General features: G+C 41.6%; 1 protein-coding gene across 3 annotated transcripts in view; it reads left to right on the forward strand.

Annotated features, from left to right (window-relative positions):
* The window catches only part of PAPPA2 (pappalysin 2), a 280,044-nt gene that overhangs the window by 218,310 nt on the left and 42,350 nt on the right, over positions 1-19,384 (forward strand). For all 3 annotated transcript variants that reach the window (XM_060643580.3, XM_060643582.3, XM_060643581.3), the window contains 3 exons: positions 5,270-5,438; positions 6,852-6,987; positions 8,695-8,804. In XM_060643580.3, coding sequence (XP_060499563.3) covers positions 5,270-5,438; positions 6,852-6,987; positions 8,695-8,804 — 415 coding nt within the window. The remainder of the gene's footprint in view (positions 1-5,269; positions 5,439-6,851; positions 6,988-8,694; positions 8,805-19,384) is intronic.

Here is a 19,384-nt window from a genome sequence, read left to right on the forward strand (position 1 = left end):
CAGTCATAAAATCAGATTTTTACTCTAATATTCCTGGGAATAAAAGTATGAATCTTAGTAACTATTTAACATCATAATAAACAGTGAAAAGCCAAAAGCTTTTCTCTAAGATTAGGAACAAGGCAAGGATTCCCACTCTTGCCACTTTTATCAACGTAGTTTTGGAACTCCTAGCCATAGCAATTAGGCAAGAAAAGAAATAAAAGACATCCAAATGAGAAATAAACTAAAACTGTAACTGTCTGTAGATGGTATGATACTATATAGAGAAAACCCTAAAGACTCCATACACACACACACACAAAATTTCGGACTAATAAATGAACTCAGTGAAGTTGCGTTTCTTAGTTCAGTGAAGAGCTAATAAATGAATTCAGTAAAATTGTTTCTAGGCACTAATAACAAATTACCACAGAAATTAAGAAAACAACCCCATCTACCAATGCATTGAAAAAAAATACCTAGGAATAAATATAGCCAAGGAGGTAAAAAGACGTGTGTACTAAGAACTCAAAGACATTGATGAAAGAAATTGAAGAAGACAAAAGTAAATGGAAAGATATTCCATACTTTTGGATTAGAAGAATTAATATTGTTAAAATATCCATAGTATTCAAAGCAGTCTACAAATTCACTGCAATCTCTATTAAAATGCCAATAGTGTTTTTCACAGAACTAGAACAAGTAGTCCTAAAATTTGTATGGGGCCACAGAAGACCCTGAATAGTCAAAGCAATCTTGAGAAAGAACAAAGCTGGAGGTATCACGCTCCCTGATTTCAAACTATACTGCAAAACTGTGGTAATCAAAACAATATAGTGTTGTTATAAAAACAGACATATCAATCAATGGAACAGAATAGAGAGCCCAACGATAAACCCACGCAAATATGGTCAATTAATTTACAACAAAGGAGCCAAGAATATTCTGTGGGAAAAGGGAAGTCTCTTTAATTAATGCTGTTGGGAAAAACTGGTCAGCCACATGCAAAACAATGAAACTAGACCACTGTCTCACACTCTACACAAAAATTGCCCCCAAATGGATCAAGGACTTAAATGTGAGACTTGAAACCATAAAACTCCTAGAAGAAAACATAGGAGATAAGCTCCTCAGCATTGGTCTCGGCATTGAATTTTTGGATTTGAGTCCAAAATCAAAGGCAACAACAACAAAAATAAACAAGTGGGACTACATCAAACTAAAAAGCTTCTTCATAGCAAAGGAAACCAACAATCTAAAGAAAAGGCAACCTACTGAATGGGAGAAAATGTTTGCAAATCATATAATCAATAAGGGTTTAATACCCCAAATTTGTAAAGAACTCAAACAACTCAATAGCAAAAAACCCCACGACCAACCCCATTAAAAATCGACATGTTTCCAAAGAAGACATACAGATGGCCAACAGGCACATGAAAAGATGTTCAAAATCATTAATCAGGGAAATACAAGTCAAAACCACAGGAAGATATCCTTTCAAATTTGTTAGAATGGCTATTATCAAAAAGACAAGAAATAGCAAGTGTTGAAGAGGATGTGGAGAAAAGAGAACCCTTGTACATTGTTGGTGTGAATGTAAATTAGCATAGCCACTATGGAAAATAGTATGGAGGAACCTCAGAAAATCAATAAAACTACAAAGTGATCCAGCTATTTCATGTCTGGGTACTTATCAAAAAAAAAAAAAAAAAAACGCACAAATTTGAAACAATACATGCCTCCCTATGTTCATTGCAGCATTATTTACAATAGCCAAGATATGGACACAATCAAGTGTCAATCAATGGATGAATAGATAAAGAAAATGTAGTGTATATACACAATGGGATACTACTCAGTCATTAAAAAGAAGGAAATCTTGGGTGATTCAGTCAGTTAAGCATCCAACTCCTGATTTTGACTCAGGTCATGATCTCATTGTTCATGGGATCAAGCCCTGAGTTGGGCTCTGCACTGACAGTGTGGAGCCTGTTTGGGATTCTCTCTCTCCCTCTCTCTCTGCCTCTTCTCCATGCATGTTCCCCCCGCCCTCAAAAATAAGTAAATAAACTTTTTTTTTTAAAAAAAAGAAGGAAATCTTGCCATTTGTGACAACATGGATAGATCTTGAGGGTATTATGCTAAATGAAATAAGTTAGAGAAAGACAAATACCATATATTTCTCTTATTTGTGGAATCAAAAAACCCAAAACAAATGAACAGATGAAACAAAACTCATGGATACAGAGAACAGATGGATGGTTATCAGAGGGAAAGGGAGTTGGGAGTAAATGAAATGTATGAATGATGTCAATTGCATGGTAATAGATTGTAACTAGACTTACTATGGTGATCATTTTGTAATGTATACAAATATACAAATATCAAATTATCATGCTGCATATCTGAAACTAACAAATTATATAACAATTCTACCTCAAAAACAAACAGGGGCACCTGGGTGACTCAGTTGGTTAAGCATCCAATTCCTGATACCCGCTCAGGTCATGATCTCACAGTTCGTTGGTTCAAGCCGCACATTGGGCTCTGTGCTGAAAGCACGGAGCCTGCTTGGGATTCTCTCTCTCTCTTGCTCTCTGCCCTTCCCCCACTTGCTGTCTTTCTCTCCCTTTCTCTCAAAATAAATAAACATTAAAAAAACAGACGAAGGAATACTCCTTCACTTGTTTCTAGGAGGATATTGTTTAAATGTTTAAACTATTAAAATTCATTTAAATTATTTGAAATCAAATGCATTCTGTGCTGTAGGGCTAATTACTTAATATTTCTGAGTCTGTTTCTTTATGAAATAGGAATAATAATACTATTTCACGACGAGTATTCTGATCATTCAGTGTTACTGTGTGTAATGTGCTCTGCGGTATGCCTAATACACTGTGAATTGGGGTTAAATTACTCAACTTGGAAAATACTTAACTAATGCCTAATGTAGCTAGATACTATTTAGGAATTATTCTTAGGAATTAAAAACAAGGACAAGATACAATCCTTGCCCTCAGGAAGTTTCCAATTTACTGGAAAAGAGAGACATGTGCACATTTATAAAACAATGTGATAAATATTTTAATAGTGTAATATTAGAATACCTGGGAAGCCCACAGGAGGCATTGTATAATAGTACGACAGTAATTAAAAGTTGTTGGTGTATTTGAATTGAAAAAGAGGGTCATGACACTGTAAAATAATCATTTAGGGTTACCATATGGTTGAGTCAATGGCCAATGGATTATTTCTATCTTAGAATCACAAGCATGTAGCCAGAATCATTCTTTTTTTTTAAATTTTTTTTAATGTTTATTCATTTTTGAAAGACAGAGAGACACAGAGCACAAGCAGGGGTGGGGCAGAGAGAGAGAGAGGGAGACACAGAATCTGAAGCAGGCTCCAGGCTCTGAGCTGTCAGCACAGAGCCCGACTCAGGACTTGAACTCACGAACCATGAGATCATGACCTGAGCCAAAGTCAGACGCTCAACTGACTGAGCCATCCAGAATCATTCTGAATCAGAAGTGGATGCATTAAAACAGCAACATGGAAAACACCCTCAAATTGGCAGTGAGTCAGAAGGGGAATGGAATGGAATTCACCGTGTCAAGACCCAGTTCTGTTGACTGCTGTCTACCCCAAAACAGTCTCTCTGGTTGGAGGCCATGTTCGTGCGCGAGAAGGAAGAGCAGTTGTTTCAGGCCCAGTGCTGAGTCGTGCCCCCTCTGAGAATCTGACAAAAGCTGTGAATTCTTTCCAAGGAAGTCATGGACTCGCAAACAAACAAAATGGCCATGGTAATCTCTAGTGAGATTCTTGCCCTTCAGAAGTTCAGGATAAGAGTTTTAAAAGAAACTCTGTTTTAAAAGAAAATCTGTATGCTGCATCTTCTCCCCTCTCCAGAGAACTAAGAAACAGTGGTAGCGTTATCAGTTGTGTTACCGTATTAACACTGATGATCCCAAGTCACTTCTGGGTAGTCCACTGAGTTTGGCATAACTTTTTCTTCCCATCATCCTACCTGGCATCTCCCAGTGCACTTAGGAGTAAGACTTCTCAAGATGAAAGGCTTACATAAAACCCAAGTGTAAACAGGTTAGACCCTGAACTGGTATTTATCAAGCTCTCTTGAGAGTAATAGATCATATATTGCAAGCATACCTAGTTGTATGGTGTTTCGCTTTATTGTGCTCTGAAGACATTGCAGTTTTTTACAAATAGAAGCCTCGTGGCAACACTGAGCAGGTCTATAGGCATCATTTTTCTGACAGCATTTACTCACCTCTTGTCTCTGTGTCATATCTTGGTAATTCTCACACTATCTTAGACTTTTTTCATTAGTATTGTATTTGTTATGGTGATCTGTAATCAGCAATCTTTGATGTTATTATTATAATCATCTTGGGGACCATGAACCACACCTATATAAGGCAGCAAACTTAACCGATAAATATCATGGGTGTTCTGACTACTTCACTATCTGGCCATTCCCCTGTCCCTCTCCCTCTCCTTGAGCCTCTGAATACAGAGACACAACAAAACTAGAATTAGGCCAGTTAATAACCCCACGACATTCTCTAAGTGTTTGGGTAAAAGGAAGAATCACATGTATCTCACTTTATTTTTATTTTTTTATTAAAAAAAATTTTAATGTTTGTTTTTGTAAGAGAGAGAGAGAGAGCACAAGTGGGAGAGGGGCAGAGAGAGAGACACACACACAGAATCCAAAGCAGGCTCCAGGCTCTGAGCTGTCAACAGAGAGCCCAATGCGGGGCTTGAACTCAGGAACTGTGAGATCACGGCCCTGAGCCAAAGTGAGATGCTTAGCTGACTGAGCCCCCCAGGCACCCCACACATAGCTCACTTTAAATCAAAACTTGGATAGGATTAAGTTTCGTTGTTTTTTCATACATAATGCTGGTGCACACTTCATAGACCACAGTAGAGTGTAAACATAGGTTTAAATGCACTGAAGACCAAAAATTCATTTGACTCACTTTATTGCAATATCTGCTTTCTTGTGATAGTCTGGAGCCAAACCTGCAGTGTCTCCAAGGTATGTCTATACTATACAGGAGCTACTGTTATCACTGATACTAAGTGTATACTACTATTTTTCCTTCCATGACTTGGAAATTAGACTGGAGAGGTAGGACCCATAGCTAACAAGAACGAACTGCTCCCGCCTATTTGCTACTCCTTAGACTTATGGAGAATTCAGTCTTCTCCCATGACCTCCTTACGGAAGTCTAATGGGCTATTTTGTTTCATGTCTCATCAGCAATTTCCTGAAGATACAGTGCCTGGAGGGTGGCATCTGGGAGCAAGGCAGCTGCGTTCCAGTGGTGTGTGAGCCCCCTTCCCCTGTCTTTGAAGGCATGTATGAGTGTACCAATGGCTTTGAACTCAACAGCCGGTGTGTGCTCAGCTGTAACCAGGAAGGCGGAAGGGTAAGATGACTTGAACTTGGTTTTGGAGCAGGCCATGCTCTAATCCTGATGACCCGTCCAAGAATGTTCACCAGAGATGATCTAAATGAATCCCAACAGGCAGGGCCTTCCTAAGTTGGGGTTCTACCCAGCGGTGTTGCTATTATTTGATGGAGAATTCAGAAGAGACCATGTTTTTGGAATAGTTTCTCCTGAGTTTAGAACTTCCTCTTGGATAAAAGGAAAAACCGGATGGGTTGGGTCCCTGGGTAAATTCCAGAAATGCTGGGATTTTGATTTGGCAGTCAGTGTGATTTCCTCCCATGTATGGCCACTGACCTAACCTGGCTATGAAAGCTGGTATCATGTTTTTCAACAGAATGGAGTCCTGAACAGAAACACAAATTCCTCGGCAAAAAACACCGTTTGACTACCATTCTCCCTAGGATTTTGGCGCAAGAGGTCTCAAATGAAAACCACAGTCTTATCGTGGTTACATGATTAAAATCAATGTCAGGTTTGAATCTTTTCAAGTACCACACACATACATGAGGCAGGAAGTTAGGCAGACTTCCTAGGCAGAGATCAATGACCTTGACTGCTCTCCTGGCCCATGTCTATCTCAGTGTCCAGCACTCCAAGGTAAGCACTGCTGGACAGATGTGGAAAGAATATGCCATGAAATGAGGCCCCAGAGAAATCAAACACATCCATTTGCACAGATTGTTTAAGGCCTCAAGGAGTTGGCCCTGGATGAAGGGAGAGTTATCTACAATTCTAAAACCTTGCTTCCTTGGGTTTTGCGATTTGCTGCTATTTTCCCTGTGATCTGCATATAGTATGCTTTGTGATCATTGGGGCTGTAGAGCCAAGAGTTAACACAAACCAGCACACCTATGGAGAGAGGGAATAAAACTTTGGTGAGATCAAAAGCAACCGTGATGTGCCATTCAAGCAGAAAGGCAAAAACACCTTCATAAAGATTATGAATTGGCTTCACTGGATCACACTCCTCTTGAAAAAAATCTGACATTTGCTACAAGCAGCATTGGTGTGATAGTATGGATGAATCGATGCAAAACAACGCCATCTGTGGAAAAAAGTCCAAAAATAGCTACGAATATGTGGGCTACAGTTAACAACTGTCTGATTCCTTCTATCCAAAGGAAAGCACATTGTTAATAAATTTCATTAATGACAAGATTGTTCATGATTTCTTCACGTCAACACGCCAAAAAAAAATTGTCTTAACTTTTCTCATTTTTTATGTTTATTTTGTGGTCAGTAACAACATGGTTTATTACTTCAATCGTGTCTTTTAGTCCAGGTCCTAAAACTTGGAGAACACTACCATTTAATCAGACCTCTTTTTCCCCTTTGTTCTAAATGAAATTAACAAAATAAGAATGGAAATGTTTACTTCTGATATTCTAGGTTCCTATCCTCTGCACTAAGGAGGGACTGTGGACTGAGGAGTTCAAGCTGTGTGAGAACCTACAAGGGGAGTGCCCACCACCCCCATCGGAGCTGAATTTTGTGGAGTACAAGTGTGAACAGGGATACAGGATTGGTAAGTTTGGGACGAGATGCTGAATTCTGCTCCCAAGGCATCCTTTTATGAGGCCTCACTGGATTTGGAGTCAGATCCACTGTCCTCCCTGAGGAGTGGTTGGAGGTGCAAGTTGACTCTTCGCTGCTTCAGTAAAAATGAAATTTATGGCAAACGCATCCATTTTACTCTCGCACATGTGTATGCCGTTGGTATTGGTGCTGCTGCTGAGCCGTTTGCAGAGTGTCTGGTCATGTCACCCACTTAGCTGCAGGCAGAGAGTGGATTGATTTGTGGCAGGAGTTGAGTTGTAGTCCAAGAGGACAGGCGGGAATGTGTAGCCACATACCACACATGTCCTGAGTCCCTTCTCTGTCATTTCTGCCCTTGCATCTGGAGCGGGGCATTCCCTCCTGAAAGGGCCGCTTGGAGATTTCAGGCTTGCATTGCCCTTCGGCCATTCTTTCTCTACAGGGGACCAGGCTCCGGAGCCTCTGGGCAACTTCTGAATCAAGTAATTGCAACTCTGTGGTCGGAGCTGATCTATAGAGAAGTTGATTCAACTTTGCCCTGGCTGGCCATAAGGATCATAGAAAAGAAATGCTGTTTGTGGCAAACCTTGTAAGGTTAACCCTGAGTTCTGAACTGCATAAGTAAGGAGTAATTTTATGTCATTCTGTGTCACGCCAATGGGTATAATTTGAGTGAATGAGAAAGTTCATTAGTTTCTGAGACGGTTCTTTATCATCTTCAAGCTGCTCTTTGCACCGAGATATCTCATGGCCAGGCACAGAGTAGTAGGGTGCTCAGACTGGGCCTCTTGAATGGTATTTCATGAGCAAATTCTCATCTCCCCACTCTCTACTTTCTGCATTAAAATGTCAGGTGCTCACATATATAGAGCTCTTAAGAGTCATGTAGCATTTTGAGTTATTTCATAGGTTTTTAAAAAACATAGAACTAGAGATCGCAAGAGCTGCAAAGAAACTTGGAGATGAGCATATCTATAGATGAGGAAACGGAACCCTGGGAGCAAGCCGTCTTTGAATAGAATTTTCTAAGACACTTGGACCCACATACAAGGGAGTAGAGCAAGATTTTCCTTCAGAAGGCTAACACATGACCAAAATCTCTGCTTCTAATTTCCTGTTGCTTTCTCTTTTAAACACATAGGTTTCTTGGCTGCCAGCATAATGTTCAGTGGGGCAACAGACATAAATCTGCCTTCATCATTTCTGGGCCATTTTCCCCCCAGCTAGTACACTTCTTAGGTGATGGCTGCTGTAATTATCAGCATTCCAGAGATCATATAAGCAGGAATGATATTAAATGTGCTAAAAGGCTTCGGCCAATCAGGATAGTCTTCAGCTGGCCAGAGTCCTAGAGTGGGGTCTTGGGAGTCTGCAGGACCAAGAGTCAAACTTTTAATTGCTGGATCATGCAGGGGTTCAGAGATTGCAGAGGAGGGGCTGTTCTGGACCAGAAAGAGGAGTGGACATTGGGTCAAGGGGAGTTAACGTGGAGCAGTGACCTCTGTCGCAATTAGTGTAGAAGGGTCTCTACAGGTACATGGTAGATGAATGTCAGCCCTGCCTATAGCCGTGATTATGTGGTGACCCATAACATACAAATTAATTGCCCTTAAAAAATCAAAGCTGTCCATTCCAGGATAAAAAAGACTGAGATCTAGGAAGTTCAAGTCTCTGCTGTAAATTTCTGTTCCTTCAGGTGCTGTGTGTTCCCCATCATGTGTGATTCCCCCTAGTGACCCCGTAGTTCTGCCTGAGAACGTCACTGCTGACACGCTGGAGCACTGGATGGAACCTGTCAAAGTCCAGGTGAGGAAAGGGACATTTTTATGTGCCAAGGACGTAAGATGGCTGAGAAATCCACAACTGACAGCATATTCCCTGGAGTAATTTCCGAGGCTTTCAAAGTATCTTTAAAGCAAACAACCACACGGCTCATTCCTAGAGAGAAAAATTAAAACTCAGGAGGAGAAAAGAGGACACTTGGGAAAAAAGATGGCCCCTATCCAAAGGACAGTTTAAAAGATAATCTAGAAGGAGGACTTGGAGACATAAGAGAACGGTAATTCAGGAAGGGAAATTGAAAGAGAAAATCACTGCTAATGAAAAGTAGGACAGGAAGACTTTGAGGAAGCCAAAGAAATGAATAAAGATGAAAGAAGGGTGGAGAGGGAAGGATGGCTTGGAAGAGATGGTGATGAAACTGGAAACGGGGAAAGAATGACCACAGGGAGTCCGAGAGAGCTGCCTTCCCTGTCTCTGTCCCCACCCTTTCTGAACCCCGAGATCCTCTCCCAGGGCCATCTGGAGTCCAGTCAGTCGTGGGTAGGACCCAGTACACCGACGGCCTCTTCTCTGGGCTCTCCGTTTGTTTGCATTCTCAGTTGAAACCCCAAGAATGCCCATCCCTGCGTTTTCTCTCCTCTGGGCCTAGAAGAAGGGCTGCTGTCCGCTCCCCCCCATCCCGCCCATCTCCTCAGTGCCATTTCCAAGCCATTACCCTGCCTCCTCCCTGGAGTCACCCACATTTGAATCTAATGCCAAAGGAGCAAATCACTCACCACCCTCATCTTCTGTCATCCTCTGACCCTCCAGTCACCTCCTCTTCTCATTTCTTAAACATTTTAGCTCCTAGGTCATAGTCATGTGAGCTGATATTCCTGCATAACTCATTGGTTTCGGTATCCACACACTTGATCCTCCCAAAACCTGGGTTCTCGGTTCCATGGCCTCCTCTCCTCCAGTGATCACCTGTACCTTTCTGACTTTCTCCCCTACACGCTTCCCTTGGCTCACTCTGATCTTGCCACAGTGGCTTCCTGGCTGATTCTTAAACATGCCAGGTACACTCCCACCTCAGGACCTTTGCTCTGCAGTTCCCTCTGCCTAGACTGTTCTTCTCCCAGGTATCTTCACGTCTTGCTCCTTGGCTTTCTTTAGAATTTTACTCAAATTCCAGGCCCTCTTTGACTGTTCTAGCTAAAATTTTAACTCACCTAACACTTTCTGTCCCCCTTTCCCTTTTTTATTTTTTCTCCTTAGGACTTACCATTACCAGGCATATTATATATTTTACTTATGTATCTTGTTTAGTATCCCTTTCTGCTGCTATAATAAAAAGCCCAAGGAGGGATTATTGTCTGTTCCATTCACTACTATATTCCCATATCCTAGAACAGTGTCTAATATGTAGTAAGTTCTCAGTAAATATCTGAGAGGTGAATAAATGAGAAAGAGTAAGAAAAGGCAATACAAAATCAGGATGGAGAAGATCCTGTGGTAAGTTAGGTATCTCTCCTTAGAATGGGAAGGGTGGGGATGACAGGGAGTCTGGGAGCTTGGTTGCCTTATTAGACTAACAAATGAAATCCTTGGAAGGCTGCTCTCCTAGAGTGACCAAGAGATGGATTCTAGAGATGTACCACATTTCATCTGGAAAGCGTCCTCAGATTGCTTCTTTTTTCCTCACCAGCTAGTGGTGCTATCTTATCAGCAGGGATTTGTGTCAAAGCAAGAGGATCAGGAAAAATTACTCTTATGTGTGACTCAGGAGAGGGGGACGGGAATGGCGTGCTCCTACGAATTCAATCAGTTATTCATTGGACAATCCTTGATCGGAACTTAACTGTGGACCCTGGAATGGGGCTGAGTGCAGGGAATATGGAGATGAAAAAATGATAGTCCTTCTATTTACAAGACTTAAAGACTTAAAATCTGGCCATGAAAACAGACATTTATAATAATGCAACATGGGAAGTGGTTTGTTTGTGGTAGAAGGTGCGGTGGGAACACCCTGGAGGAAGCAACTAATTCTTCTGTTTAGGAGCTTCAGGAAGGATCAAAGGATGAGGAGGCTTTTCCTCTGGGTCATAACGTATGATCAAGAGAGGAATGTTCTAGAGGCTTGGAAATGTAAGAAGTTCTCTGTGGCTGAAACCAGGGTATGTGCCGGAGTGAGGGAGAGGGAAGATGGATACTGGAAGGCTGAGATAGGGGAGAGACGGCCGGGCAAGATCCTGCAGGGCAGGCCACTGAGCAGGGTGGAGCTCACCAGGAGCCTGAGGGCAGCTTGAAGACTGGACTGGGGTGGGAAGGAGAAAGCCAGAAAACACCTTGCCTGGTTCTCCCATCCCTGGCCTTCCTAAACTTTCTGTGCCACTCCCCACAGTCTGTTGTGAAGGCCTAGCTAGAATTGCAATGCCTGGAGGAAGAACTCTGGCCTCATGTTTCATGGAGCTCCAGATGGTCTGGACCTTTTCCTTCAGTCCCTTAAACTCAACTTCCTGTGAGGAAAACCTTCTCTTTCTTCATTAGTAGCTCTAAAGGGGGAAAGGCTTAGGACATTTCAGACCCTTCTCTTCCTCTTGAGAAATCACCTGCTTGAGGAACTCTCCTCCACCCACTTCACCATGAAGGCATCCAGTGGGAACTTGGAAGGCCAGAGTGCAGGCCTTCCAGTGAGTGGGGGTCTCCTGCTTCTGCTTTCCAAGTGGGACATTCAAAGAAGAGCAGTTCAGTTGTCTTCATGAAGACAGCAGGGGCGCCAAATACAGCGACTTTCCTGTTTCCAAACTAGAAAATAATATTCTCTGTTTTCTGAAAGCCTCCTTTTTCTTAACTGTCCTTCACAAGATTCGTTATTAGTTATTTTCCCTTTTTCTGTAGCTTTTTGTTTACATTATATTCCTGGTAGCTTTTCCAGTGCTGGGAACCTCGTAGGTGTCTTATAAACATTGGTGGAATGAGCAAAGAAATTCTTGTAGCGCCATTTTCTACTTTGGAAGTGTCTGTTTCCTCATCAAACTCCAAATTTCATCAGATTTCAGCAGCTCTCTGTGACTATGTGACTATATGTCATCACACCCTTGTCATTTTCAAGTTGTCCACCCCAGAGAAGAAATGCAGAATATTTTTTTTTCTCCTTAAGCCAAACATCAAAATCACTGCATATGTCTTGAGTATGGTCTAGTCAGTAAATCCAGATTTTGAAACAGGTTATCCAGGTATGGTTTAAGGATGATAGCATCACAGAAATGTTGTAGACCTTAGAATCCAAATGTGTTAAAAACGGGGCACCTGGGTGGCTCAGTTGGTTAAGTGTCCACTTTCGGCTCAGGTCATGATTTCACAGTTTGTGGGTTCGAGCCCTGCGTCGGGCTCTGTGCTGACAGCTCGGAGCCTGGAGCCTGCTTTGGATTCTGTGTCTCCCTCTCCCTTTGCCCCTCCTCTGCTCACTCTCTCTCTCTCTCAAAAAGGAATAAACATTAAAAAAAAATTTTTTTTAATGTATTTAAAAAAAAAAGCCGAGTTTTTACTCATGATCTCTGTTCTTCCTCAGCTGCATAATTTTAGGCAATTTTACTGTTCTGCGCCTCTGTTTCTTGTGTGTAAAATGGACATAATACCTATTTCAAAAGGTGAATGTGAGTATCAGATGAGAAACGCGGGTAGAACTTAGCTTTGTGCTTGATGAAGAACAATCTTTCTTGATCAGTTTCCATTCTTACTGGTGACAGATCGCTTTTCCTCACCACTGTCTGCTCTTCCCATCTGTAATGATACTGCCCTGTTCTTTATGATTTGGGGGTATAACTATACCAATCACAATTTTCATACTGTTAGAGGCACTATTATTTTAGTGGTGCTTTTGAGACTTGTGTCCTATTTCTGCGTGAAAACAAAGTGAATTAGCTTCTTCTAATAATGAGGAGGAAAAATTGAGGTAACTCACAAAATGAGTTTCATCCTTACCTTGTAAGACTAATTCGTCCCTTAAAAAGATATCTGGAGGTCAGAATTTCAAAATCTGGACACAAATGGGGTGCCTGGGTGGCTCAGTTGGTTAAGTGTCCGACTCCTGATTTAGGCTCAGGTCAGGATCTCACAGTCATGAGATTGGCTGATCTTGTGTGGAGCCTGCTTAAGATTCTCTCTCTCTCTCTCTCTCTCTCTCTCTCTCATTCTCTCTCCTCTGCTTCTCCCCTGCTTATGTGCACGTGCACAAAAAGAAAAAAAAGAAAAAAATTTTTTTCTCTCAAAAAATTTAGTAAAAAAATGGAACATATAATTGATAACATCTTCTCCTGAACCCCCAAATCAATATTCTTTGTGCCAAAAGAAAACCCAGAGTTAATCCAGCAGTTCACATGAATTATCATAGAATGGCTAAACAAGCTGTCCTTTGGGCATCTCTCAACAATTTCATGGATATAATGGAATAAAGGAGTATTGCTTACAAAAAAAAGCTTACATGGGATGCTGTTTTTCTTCCTTTAAAAAAAATTTTTTTTGTGAACGTTTATTCATTCTTGAGACAGAGAGACAGAGCATGAGTGGGGGAGAGGCAGAGTGAGAGAGGGAGACACAGATTCCGAAGCAGGCTCCAGGCTCTGAACTGTCAGCACAGAGCCCTACTCGGGGCTCGAACCACAAACCGTGAGATCATGACCTGAGCAGAAGTCGGACATTCAACCGACTGAACCACCCCGGCGCCCCTTAGGATATCAAAACTTTACCATAACAGAAAACAAGAGAAAGGGGTCCATGGAAGCACTGGGAATGGGGACGAAGTTATTGTTCTTATGTTCCCAGGTCCTCAGAAGATTATACACGAGCCACAGATGATTTCATGATGTCTGCTATTTTGTGGCACCCAGCAGCTCATGAGGGGTGGGAAAGCTAACGTTGTCCTCATAAATAAGAAGCAAAGCAGTTGTATTAAATGAAACTCTTCATCAAGTAAAATCCCTATAACTCACATCTAATCATCTTGGGGGAGGGTCCATATTGTACTCAATGTAAAGTATTGGTGTCCTTAAGAATTCACGTGGGCAGTTTGTAAGAGGAACAGAGCTGGGTTCCCCCTTCAGAAAGGCTGGTGACGCCGTGGGGCACACCAGGTAATTCCGCTGGAGTGTTTTGAGAGACACTGTTGTTACAAAATAAAGTACTGACAACATAAATATTTTAAGTACAAGCACGCCTGTTTGGAGCCTGGCTCCTTTGTTTAGTAAGTGGTGATCTCCTTATTTCGTGCAAATCCCTATCTCCCATTCTTCAAATACCTTTTTATCTGGCAGGACTACAGAGCAAATGAATTGAATTGTATCATTTTCTCTAGTCTGCTTCCAATGACTTCATTCTTTGTAATAAAAATGATATCTTACGTTTGGATAACACTTTGTTGTTTTCAACGTTGTGTATATATATAAAATATATGTTTTTATATATTTATAATTTCATTTTAATCTTATCACAAACTAATAAACTAGGAAAGCAGGATTTGATTATCCTTGTTTTACCAATAAATTTGATGTTGGATGATCTGTCCAAGCTTGCACAGCTATAACAAGCAATGGAGAAAGAAGTGCAATCGACTTGTCTGATTCCAAATCCAGTGTGATTTTCCCCCGAATCACCCTGTTTGCCGTAGTCATTTCTTCCCCGCCTAGTATGTGTTTGCAGCAGCAAGTAGAAAAGAAGTCAGTCCTCTCAACTATGAGAACCCCCACACTTCTCTTCCTTCTCCATAACGTCTAACAAAAATCATTTAGAGAGACAGTTCCCTGTAACACTATTATTCCTTGTTGGGAAAGAGATTGTTTTTAAAGAACAATCAAGTATACTTTCTAGATACCCACAAAGTTTATTTGCCCTCCTCTGGGAAGTTCTGCTGGTCTTTATTCCTGCAAATGATACCTGACTCCTAGAATCATATACTATTTGGTAAAGAAAGAATTTCTGAGGACTTAGGTATCCTGGGGTTTTGATGAAAAACAACTCCACGTAGCAACTGGCATATAGAAGAGTGAGATCCTTCTGGGTTCAGGTACTTACCCCTCGGTCGCTTCTGTCTGTGCGTCAGCGAGAGTGACGATAATATTATCTGTCTTGCAGAGCTGTTATAAGAGTCAAATATAACACTTTTGAAATGTCTTGCATGGATTTTAGCATATAGTTCTGAATTCAGTAAAAATGAAATTTCACTTCATTTAGTACAAATCTTACCTTTGGAAATTTCCTTCATCTCTGAACAGATATTACCAGCTATCTCTATGAAAAAGAAACGTATCATTCTATGAGTTCTGTACTTTGCTTATTTGTGTGTGTACGTGTGTGTGTGTGTGTGTGTGTGTGTGTGTGTGTGTGTGTGTAGACAGAAATGTATAGATCATTTGTCTTTAAAAAAATTTTTTTAATGTTTACTTATTTTTGAGAGAGAGAGAGAGAGAGAGAGCAGGGGAGGGGCAGAGAGAGAGGGAGACACAGAATCCGAAGCAGGCTCCAGGCTCTGAGCTGTCAGCACAGAGCCCCATGCAGGGCTCGAACCCACGAACCGTGAGATCATGACCTGAGCCCAAGCAGGATGCTTAACCAACTAAGCCACCCAGGTGCCCCTTGTCTGTCTTTTTCCTGTCCCTTTTACAAATGGGGCTGGGAAGAGAACTAAGGGCCATTTATTGTTTCCTATTTGAACATTGACTAAAGAAGCAACTTCTAACAGCTTTCGTTGGGAGACTGAAAGTAAGGGTGAAAATTACTGTGACTTCTAAATGTTTCAGGGGCATGCTGGCTGTGGGGAACAAGAGGTAGGGATGTGAAAGGCTCAGATGGACTTTCTGGGTCTTTTGTTTTTGTAAAGGTATCTTGCTCCTTCACTTACTACACAGAGACCTAGACCTTTCCATGGTAGCAACATCAGCAGAGAAATATCCTGGCAGAAAGAGAAGACACCAACAAAAGGGCTTCTTGGCAGTCAAACAAAGGCCTGCCAGTCAAGGTGACCGAGCAGTGGAATCTGGCAGTTGGGATGCAGGCGACAGCCACATGCCCAATCGGTACCGCTGCTCATATCCAGCAACCAGAGCTTTTGCCCCACTGCCTCCCGCATGTCTCAGGCACTGTGTGGACACCCGACTGTCTGGGGAGCCTGAGCTGAGCATGTGGGAGGAGCTTCCCTCAGACTTTTGCTGGGAGCACATCCCTGTTCTTCCTCATCTTCATTTTTTCCTTCCTTTTTCTTTTTTTTTTCTGTCATTCTACCCCTAAACGGTAAGATTCTCGAGGGTAGGAATGATCTGCTCGGCACATCGCTCTTTTCATCCATTGCTGGATGAAGAGAGTGGCTCCTGGCTCCACAGAGCTCTTTCTCAGGGCAAACCTTTTGATTTTTCCAGAGGCCTCTGTAAGGTTGAATTTTTATGACTGTCTTTAACCGCTGTGTTGAGAGGGTGTTTTATTCTATCTTGAGACTTACCATTTAAAGTAGGAAAATTAACATTTTGACTTACGCTGTAAAGCATTGGTCCTTCAAGAATCCGATTTCATGGGGAGGTGATTTTTTTATACATAATGTGGCAATTGTTTGCATGTAAATGAGCTTTTCTAAATTATACTTGAAAGTGTTCCGTTCTGAAGTACAAAAGCATCCATCATAACATCTCATTTCCTCTGTTGGTTTGCTTCATAAATTCATTTTGTCACAGACCGAACAATGCTTTTCTTTTCTTTCTTTAGTATATCACAATTAGGAATTAGTGAGGTCCAAACTAATGAGATTTTCCTGTGGCTACACATGTGAGGTTTGCAAAGGTTGTCAACACTGTAGGGAATCCCTCCCTCAGCTCCCCAACTCTTCACTAGAATTGCTCGAGTCAAAACAAATCTTGTAATTTCTGACTTTGTTTTCCCAAATTGGCCCCCAAAGGATTAATAATTCCTTAAAAAAAAAACAAAACATTTTAAGAGGGAGAGAGAAGGAGGAAGAGAGAAAGAAGACGGTGCCCCCCAGGAGCCATCGTGTCCGACTAGCTCGTCTCACCCTCCTGTGTGTCTCATGTCCCGATCCTTGCTCTCATCCCCCACAGTGTCCTCTCAATGGGCACAATTGTGTAAGAGTTCCAGTGACCCTTGCCATACACACATTAGCGGGAGAGCAAATCCCTCAAATATGAGTCATGAAAAAGCCTTCTTTTTCATCAGTTTCAAGTATGGAAGTATCTGCTTTCAGTTTGAGTGAGTCTCGAGGCCTCGAGTCCAAGATAGTCTTGGGAGGGGGGGGTGCAGAAGAACTTGAAAAGCAAACTGCAGGGTAACGTGCTATTGTCCAGATAAACAAGGCAAAAACAGTGCTGTGCTTCACTTAGGGTTGCATACATTTGTAGTCATAAGGAAATGGTCATAGACCTGGGAAGCCGCAGAACTTTGTTGGGGTGGTGCGATTAGCCCATTCTGTCAAGTAACTATTCCTGATAAAAAAAAACAATTGAGCAATTCTGTGTTAGACCTTAATGTTGGCTAACTATCAGTCTTGTGACCTTTAGTGAGATGTTTAACCAGGCAATAGCCTTCAATTGCCTTATGACCATCCTAATAACCCTTAACTGGTCTTCCTTTCCTTCCTCTTCCTTCCTCCCTTCTCTCTCTCTCTCTTTCTCTCTCTCTCTCTCTCATCTCTCTGTCCCTCTCTCTCTGTGTCTCCCCCCTTCTACTTTCCCTTTGTTCTTCCCATCTTCCTTTTTACTTTTAAAAATTTTTGAAATGGCCTGAGAGAAAATCTTTACACTGGTTTTCCTTGTGACTGCTTTCCTTTTGGAAAGTTCAAAACAAATCTTTGTTCACAATCAATTCACCTGAAAAGTGGCTTGCTAATAGTGTCATAGCAATAATAATCATATAAAATTGTAAAGAAATAATAACTTAAAAGTTCAGAATAGTTATGAAGCACCTGGGTGGCTCAGTCGGGTAAACGTCTGACTTAGTTTTGGCTCAGGTCACGATCTCACGGTTTGTGAGTTTCAGCCCCGCCTCGGGTTCCACGCTGATAGTACAGACCCTGCTTGGGATTCTTTTTCTCTCTCTCTCTTTATTTCTCTCTCTGTCTCTCCCCTGCTCGCTCTCTGTCTCTCTCAAAATAAATAAATAACTGAAAAAAATTCAGAATTGTTGTTACCAATAAGGAGGAAGGAAGGAGAATGAGGTTGGAGGGCTACATGTAGAGGACATTAATTGAATCTCTAGCGACTTAGGTTCTGGAAGCAGGTACAGCAAATTAAGATTTGATAAGGCTGAACAGAGGATATAAGGACATTCTTTCAATTACTTTCTATAGCTTTTCTTTTTTTTTTTAATTTTTTTTAACGTTTATTTATTTTTGAGACAGAGAGAGACAGAGCATGAACGGGGGAGGGTCAGAGAGAGAGGGAGACACAGAATCAGAAACAGGCTCCAGGCTCTGAGCAGTCAGCACAGAGCCTGATGTGGGGCTCGAACTCACGGACCATGAGATCATGACCTGAGCTGAAGTTGGACGCTCAACCGACTGAGCCACCCAGGCGCCCCTAGCTTTTCTTTTTTTAAAGTTTATTTATTTATTTATGTGGAAAAAGAGAGAGCACAACCAGGGGAGGGGCAGAGAGAGAGGGAGAGAGAGAATCCCAAGCAGGCTGTGCATGGCCAGCACAGAGCCCAACATGGGGCTTGATCCCACAACTCATGTGATCATGACCTGAGCCGAAACCAAGAGTTAGATGTTCAACTGACTGAGCCACCCAGAGGCCCCAATTTCTATAGTTTTTCAAAGGTAATATATACTATCACCATTTGTCAAAAATATTCCAGAAAAAAAGAAAATCATAGGGAGCTGTTAAAAGATAACTTGAGGCATATGAAAAATCTTGAGTTTATGTGAGCAAAAATCTGTTTGAATTAGTCAGTGTGAAACTAGAAATGGTTAGGAGTGCCTCACCAAGAGGAGCTCAGGAGACACTATGGTAGAGAAAAAAGGAAGGAAAGTAAGGAAATCATTGATTGGCTGTAGCTTAAAGCCTCGTTGGCTCTTTGTGATTGGTTGTCCGTAGTTTTTAGTTTCATAATCTTGAAGCATGTATAGGCTTAGATCCTGGGTCGCTTACATAGACCACCATGGCATCAGAGACACTTCAGTCTAAAAGCTCCCTTGTTGAATTAAGTTAACTCATCCCACCAGGAGTTAGCCCTTCTCCTTATCTTCTTACTGTGTCATTCCTTTCTCACACCTCACCACCACAAACTTGCCCATAAACTTTAAGGCCTGAAGCGTATTTGAAATTCTCCTCCCGTTTTGATCAATAAGTAGTAGTTCAGTTAATGGCACGTGCATATCTTTTCTTATGGGATGAACAACGTTCATGGGCCAGAAGATAGAGGAGAATTCTGGAGCTCTAACTATTTAGTGGTTGACAGATGCTTGTAAAACATCATCTCTAAGTCACTGAGGTAAGATGTAAGAGTGGGAGACGGTCCCTATTCTCAAGAATTTTGCAATCTAGAATGGTCTTAGACCCAGGTACCAGAAGCTTTTGCAATTTTATGGAGATTAAGGAAGAAGCCAGTTTGAATTCATCTCAAGA

This window comes from Panthera onca, chromosome F1 (assembly GCF_046562875.1).
Source record: "Panthera onca isolate mPanOnc1 chromosome F1, mPanOnc1 haplotype 2, whole genome shotgun sequence".
Lineage (NCBI taxonomy): Eukaryota > Metazoa > Chordata > Mammalia > Carnivora > Felidae > Panthera > Panthera onca.